The sequence below is a fragment of the Drosophila serrata genome, unplaced genomic scaffold, assembly GCF_035046125.1.
Source record: "Drosophila serrata isolate PLE 108 unplaced genomic scaffold, ASM3504612v1 contig_184, whole genome shotgun sequence".
NCBI lineage: Eukaryota > Metazoa > Arthropoda > Insecta > Diptera > Drosophilidae > Drosophila > Drosophila serrata.
In genome coordinates this window covers 6,125,817-6,132,874 of record NW_028257082.1, presented here as the reverse complement: position 1 = coordinate 6,132,874, position 7,058 = coordinate 6,125,817, and the positions used below count along the sequence as shown (strand labels likewise).

General features: G+C 45.8%; 1 protein-coding gene across 3 annotated transcripts; it reads right to left on the bottom strand.

Annotated features, from left to right (window-relative positions):
- Positions 1 to 2,207: 2,207 nt before the first annotated feature.
- Positions 2,208 to 5,937, bottom strand: LOC110191305 (uncharacterized). Of its 3 annotated transcripts, none has more exons than XM_020962120.2 (5): positions 5,853 to 5,937; positions 4,033 to 5,305; positions 3,753 to 3,969; positions 3,429 to 3,691; positions 2,208 to 3,357 (listed from the first exon to the last, which is right to left on the bottom strand). In XM_020962120.2, exons 2-5 carry the CDS (start codon positions 5,301 to 5,303, stop codon positions 2,322 to 2,324), a joined length of 2,787 nt encoding a protein of 928 aa, XP_020817779.2. In that variant the 5' UTR covers positions 5,304 to 5,305; positions 5,853 to 5,937; the 3' UTR covers positions 2,208 to 2,321. The 3 variants fall into 3 exon arrangements, with proteins under 3 accessions (XP_020817779.2, XP_020817796.2, XP_020817788.2); XM_020962137.2 differs by having other exon boundaries at positions 5,499 to 5,893; XM_020962129.2 differs by lacking the exon at positions 5,853 to 5,937 and adding an exon at positions 5,499 to 5,829 and having other exon boundaries at positions 4,033 to 5,445.
- Between the last annotated feature and the right edge of the window lie 1,121 nt (positions 5,938 to 7,058).

The following is a 7,058-nucleotide window of genomic DNA, read 5'->3' as shown; positions in this document are numbered from 1 at the left end:
TATTTACGTTTCTTTTTATACATTTTTTTATACAAATCAAAGTTTAAAAATTCCATAACTAAGCCAAAAATGCATTAATTGCAAATCGGAAAGCTGTCCTGTGTTAGTTTTGATGAGGATAATGAATCTGCATACCAAATTTAAAATGTTAGAAAATGAAATTTTTTGGCAATTTTCGAGAATTTTAATGATGTAACCCCTTTTAAAATTCTCAAAAATTGGCTAAAATTTTCAAAAATTTTTTTGTTATGTTTTTGTTATTAATTAACAAGGATTTTCATGGCGAATCGAAGAGTATATAAATTATGGCCATCTTAGGCTTTTTGCCCATTTTATGACGTTCAGAAAATGGGCAAATTTGCATTTTTCCATAGATATTTACGTTTGTTGTTCTATATTATTTTTCATACAAACCAATGCTTTATTTCCCAACTTTCTCTTATTATCTAACTATGATTTTCATGGCGAATCGAAGGGTACACGAATTTTGGCAATCGTAGGCTTTTTGCCCATTTTATGGCGTTCAGAAATCGGGCAAAATTGCATTTTTCCATACATATTTACGTTTCTTTTTATACATTTTTTTATACAAATCAAAGTTTAAAAATTCCAAAACTAAGCCAAAAATGCATTAATTGCAAATCGGAAAGCTGTCCTGTGTTAGTTTTGATGAGGATAATGAATCTGCATACCAAATTTAAAATGTTAGAAAATGAAATTTTTTGGCAATTTTCGAGAATTTTAATGATGTAACCCCTTTTAAAATTCTCAAAAATTGGCTAAAATTTTCAAAATTTTTTTTGTTATGTTTTTGTTATTAATTAACAAGGATTTTCATGGCGAATCGAAGAGTATATAAATTATGGCCACCTTAGGCTTTTTGCCCATTTTATGACGTTCAGAAAATGGGCAAATTTGCATTTTTCTATAGATATTTACGTTTGTTGTTCTATATTATTTTTCATACAAACCAATGCTTTATTTCCCAACTTTCTCTTATTATCTAACTATGATTTTCATGGCGAATCGAAGGGTATACGAAGTTTGGCAATCGTAGGCTTTTTGCCCATTTTATGGCGTTCAGAAATCGGGCAAAATTGCATTTTTCCATACATATTTACGTTTCTTTTTATACATTTTTTTATACAAATCAAAGTTTAAAAATTCCATAACTAAGCCAAAAATGCATTAATTGCAAATCGGAAAGCTGTCCTGTGTTAGTTTTGATGAGGATAATGAATCTGCATACCAAATTTAAAATGTTAGAAAATGAAATTTTTTGGCAATTTTCGAGAATTTTAATGATGTAACCCCTTTTAAAATTCTCAAAAATTGGCTAAAATTTTCAACAAATTTTTTCTTATGTTTTTGTTATTAATTAACTAGGATTTTCATGGCGAATCGAAGAGTATATAAATTATGGCCATCTTAGGCTTTTTGCCCATTTTATGACGTTCAGAAAATGGGCAGATTTGCATTTTTCCATAGATATTTACGTTTGTTGTTCTATATTATTTTTCATACAAACCAATGCTATATTTCTTAACTTTCTGTTATTATCTAACTATGATTTTCATGGCGAATCGAAGGGTATACGAATTTTGGCAATCGTAGGCTTTTTGCCATTTTATGGCGTTCAGAAATCGGGCAAAATTGCATTTTTCCATACATATTTACGTTTCTTATTATACATTTTTTTATACAAATCAAAGTTTAAAAATTCCATAACTAAGCCAAAACTTCATTAATTTCAATTCAGAAAGCTGTCGTCTGTTAGTTTTTATGCTGTTAATTAATCTGCATACCAAATATAAAATGTTAACAAATGAATATTAATTTTCTCATTGACTGATATTGTTTGTCAACTATGTTTGTAGGCGGAATTTTCCGCACAAAACTATACTACAATTTAATAGCGAGCCAATATTCTGTAGCCCCTGAAAGTATGCAATCAAAATAAATATAGTGAGCAGCTCCTTGGTGAGCGGGTAATTTTGAGCAGCTTTTTTTAACTGTTTGCCTAACTGAAATATAGTGGCGCCCCCGTTCTTACCCAGTTTTCGAACCCTTTTAAACCTAATTTTAGATCAGTTTTTGTACTTCAGGGACTTCGAACTGCATTTTTCGAAGTCTCCCGACAACCAAAGCTTTTACTCAAAAGTCCGACAACCAAGTATAAAACAACTCAAATGTACACTCGTGGACAATTAAGTGGGTATAGTACTTTTGTATTTTGTTTGTTTTTTTGGTGGTGCGTTTAAATATTAATTATTATGGAAATGCTAACTAACAGGGGGAATGGTTGGTGTGTGGTGCTCCGCCTAGAACAGGGTCTCTCGCATGGGCCTGTGCACCCGGGCACGCTGCTCCGAGTCGCTGGCGGAGGAGGAGGAGGAGCCATCATTGCCGGCATTGGCCGCCGTAAAGCTGCCGCTCACCCGGCGGCTGGACGAGTTCTTCCGCTTCCGGCGCTTGGCCCGTTCCAGGTCGTGCTCCGACTCCGACGGGGAGCGGGACACACTCGAGCGGTTCTCATCAGGCAGGGACCGCAGCTCCGGGGCGTGCAGCTCCTGGAAGTCACTGGCTATGGTGGACGAGGAGGCCTGCTTCTTGGCGGCACTGAAGTAGTCCTCGATGGCGGGATCCAGCTCCAGGACCGGACTCGGCTGCAGCGTGTAGACCTGGGCGCTGACCTTCATGGTGGGCGGCGGCGGTGGGAGGGACTGTAACTTCTTCGGTTTCCTCTTGGCAAACGGACTGCCCGGCTTGCTGGCCACGGCGTCGTCGTACTCGGGATCCGTGAGGAACTCCACGCTCTCGGCCGCCATATTGACGCGCTTGAAGGGCGGAATCTCGGCAATCTTGGGCTTGCGCTTCGTGTAGGGACTGTTCTCGTAGCTCTGGAAGTTGCCAATCTGCTCGGCGCTCTGCAAGTTCTGGGTCTTGAGGTGGGCGGCCGGGAAGCGGGACTCCTCGATGCTGAAGCGCCGGCTGCCCGACTGGCTGTACTCCATGTAGCCCGTGCGGCGGTAGGGTCCGTACTGCGCGGTGCGCTCCTTGTCCCGGTTGGAGAGCATCTCCACGCTGCGGAACCGCTGGCGGCTGTCCAGCTGCAGGCTGGAGTCCTCCGCCTCCGACTGGGAGCCCTCGCCCTCGGCGTGGGTCTGGGAGCGACGCAGCTTGCGGGAGTTGCGGGCACGCTCCGGTCCCGACAGGTCCATCATCGACTTGACCGGCCTGACCAGCTTGGGCATGCGCAGGGCATCCTCGTACGAGGGCAGCAGGCTGATCTCCTGCTGCTGCTGATGGATGCTCGGCGTGGCATCTTCCAGGAGGATGCGCTCATTGAGATCACGTCTGTAGGAGAGGGAGTATTTGATGTTTAACGGAAATTGTTTAATAAATCAAAGAGAAAGAATAAAACCCACATGCGTCTTAGCTCATCATCGTTCTCTGCATACTCCCGGTGATTGTCCCTGATCTTGCGTTTTTTCAGGAACTTCTGCAGGCAGGCATAGGCCAGGATAAGGCCGCCCAGCAGGAGCAGGGTGATCATTATAATGGACCAGGCCTTCTCGCCGCCACTGCTGCTCCTGGCATTCTGAATCCACACATCCGCGCAGGCAAACTCCCAGAGTTTGTTGTAGAAAATGGCAGGAGCAGCGCAACGCAGGTGATTCTTGTCTTTGATCTGGGGGAAAACAAGGGACCTTAAGGCGCTGGATCTTAAAGGAATCCCGGGGGAAACTCACCTTGGCTGGCTTGGCGGTTAGATAGTCATAAAACTCCACAAAGAGCGGGTTGTGGCAGTCACAGATCCAGGGATTGTCGCCCAGCCAGAGCTGATCCAGGAACTTGTTGCTGCCAAAGTAATAGGGAGGAATGGGACTCGTCAGGCGGTTGCCATTCAAATGGAGATCCGCCAGCTCGGGGAACTCCCTGAAGGTGTTGTTCCGCACTGTAGTTAATCTGCAAAGAGAATTCCAATTATTCCTTTTACCTCCTCTAAATTCAGAGCTTGCTTCCACCCACCTGCAGTTGGCCAGATTCAATTGCTGCAGCGTCTCCGACCTCATAAAGGTGGGGAAATCACTAATCAGATTGTTGGACAAATCCAGCTTTTGGATAACCGAGAGACTCGAGAGAGCAGAGCTCTCTATAGAGCTGATTTCGCACCAGCTCATGTTGATGGTGCGCACCGAGTTGGACACGATCCTCGTCAGCTTCTGCAGCACATTCCGGCTGAGATTTAGCTCCACGAGCACATCGTTGTTGCGGATAATGTTCCTGTCCAGTCGGGCTATTTCGTTGAAGGCCAGATTCAACTGCTTCAGTCTCTTCAGGTTGGCAAAGACATCTTGGCCCAGCAGGCGGAGCACGTTCTGCGAGAGATCCAGCACCTCCAGCATGGTGTTGTTGGCGAAACTAGTGGCATCAACGATTCTCAGGAGGTTTCCCCGCAGACGCAGCTCCGTGAGCTGCGGCAATCCGCTGAGCTCGATGCTGTCCAGGTTGCAGTAGGACACATCCAGCTTGCGCAGCTCGTAGGTCAGGACGGGATCCTCTACAAGGCCGCCGAACTGGAGTTGTGTGTTCCGGGACAGATTCAGCGCCTCTAGATGCTGCAGGGAGTCGAGGAAGAAGCCCGACAAGTGCTGAATGCTGCAGTTGCTCAGGTCGAGGCTGCGCAGGCTCCTCGAGGGCAAGGGCGCCATCTGAGTCAGCTGATTGTTGGCTAGATTGAGGCGCTCCAGATTCGGCAACTGGTTCATCAGCTGGTCCCCACCCAGGACGGATATCCCGCAGGAGGAGAGCTCCAGCTCGGTCAGGGACTGACTGGTCAGCAGCTCGAAGCTCTCTCCACTGCCGAAGCTGCCCAGCTGGTTGCCATCGAGGCCCAGGTGCTTCAGGCTCGGGGCATACTTGAAGGCCTCGTTGGGGCTGAGGGCCTCCCAGGACCCAATCGAGTTGTTGCCCATCAGCAGGGTCCTCAGTGAGGTGAACCCTATCAGGGATTTACCGTCCAGGGCGGAGATCTGGTTATTGGAGAGATCCAGGTAGATCAGAGAGTCGATGTCCGCATATTGCGTGGGGAACTGGCTAAACTGGTTGCCGGACAGATCCAGATGCTCCACGGGAATCCCGTCAAAGTTGGGAAAGGTGTGGAGACTCCGCCGCGAGCAATCCGCGTACAGGCTGTCCACCACCCAGGCACAGCGGCAGGGCCAGGGACAGTTCACGGCCCAGCTGGTGGAGATCGTTGCCAGGAGCAGCAAGCTGACCAGATCCAGGCCCATCCACATGGCTGCAAGACAGACGAAGGAAGGTGATTGAATTTAGCCCTATTGCGCAGGCAATTCCATTGCCTTTCGGTTCTTGGCCTTTTTTGGCTTGTGGCCTCTGTTTAAAGGCAGTTCAGAAACTGCGACGGTTCCCACAACCTAACTAATGACGTCACTATCAGCTTGTGCTCTCACAATGTATGACTGAGTATTCACCTGCTGGATTTTTTTAATCACTCGTATTTCCCCTTTCGAGCTGCACTGCACTTATCTTATCTGTTCCCGGAGAGGAGAGGAGCGGAGGCACAAAACTGGAGCAGCGCAACCGTAACCGAAAACAAATCGTAGGCACTGCGAGGTGTAAATAGTGCGGATTTGAGTCAAGGACTCTTTTATTTTAGAACTTGACTGCCTCTCCGCTGCTGCCACGCCCTCAGCATTGTACACTCTAAAGGTCAAATTTATGGAATTCCTCTGGAATTTTAAGTTCTGTAAAGTTTTGTGCTTTTTTTAGTAGGCTCTCCGCGCAACTGCTTGTCTAATACTGGGCGACCGAGGAAAATTACTCACCTGCTGGCCGCAGGCAGCGGGCAGCGGCTTCCACGGCGACTGATAAGATAAGCCGCTGATAAGCCAGCCGCTTGCATGGGGTAAGTGCGAGTGTGGCAAGGTGCGTGAAAAACAATTCCCCAAGTCCAGTGTCATGGTTAAGAGCAGAGGAAAATACCAGAAATCTGCTACAACTGTAACAATTCGCATGAAAAGTTTATGTGTAAACAATCAGAAACGATTGAATCTTAACTTTGTTCTGCCAAATAATTCTCTTCTCTGAAATTTACCAAGTAAAGTCTCAGCATATGTCAACAAATCAACCATGAACACAAGGATGTGGCCACAAATGGAGTCGTTTAAGGCTGAATAAACTTGTCACCCGATGAAGTGCAACTGCAGCAAAGTGTTGGGAGCTGGAAATCCGGGACACGGGCTGCTCCCTCGTCTCCGACTGGCGCTGATGGGGCATTAAAATTACCCGTTCCGCCGCAGGATTCGGGTGGAGTTCAGAGTGCAGATGCGACTGGCAGACACCCGTAACCGGATTTATTGTAATGAAGCGTGAGCAAAACAGAAACGACGCCTCAGAAGACAGCGCGATAAAGATGCAGTGAGAAATGAGAAAGTAAGGCTGGGACGAACCCATTCCCAGTCTCATTGCCAGACCCAATCCTTGGGAAGGAAGCAGGAGCAAATAAAAAACCAGGAGTACCCGCCGCCGCTGACGTGTTGACAGCAACATGTTTGCGGCTTGATTACGATGAAAGGCGGCAAGGCAGCAGGAAACAGCAGAATCTTAAAAAATTGAGAGGAAATCGAAAGGTTGAAAAGGATGTGTTAAAATAGAAGAATTTTAAACACTCTAGCGAGACGTAGAGATACTAATTTAAAACATTAAGTAATGCTAAGACAAGCTACTATATTAATCATAGTAGTATACAAATTTGTATCCTTGCAACGCATTGAAGGAGTTTCTTTCATTTCTTGTTCAGACTCTAATTTATATTCTGCACAACCTCTATTGATTTGTTTAATATAACAAAATGGCAGTAACTTTAGCTTTAGCTTATGTACCCCTCCACATTTCCAGAGTACAGAGAACAGAAAACGATTTTAAATGGTTAGCGACGATATAAAATAAAAGTAAGTTGCTCAGCTCTGTAAGGGGCGGGGAGACAAAGACTGGCAGGCGTAATGCCGCCACTGATAAGCTCGCCAGGATAC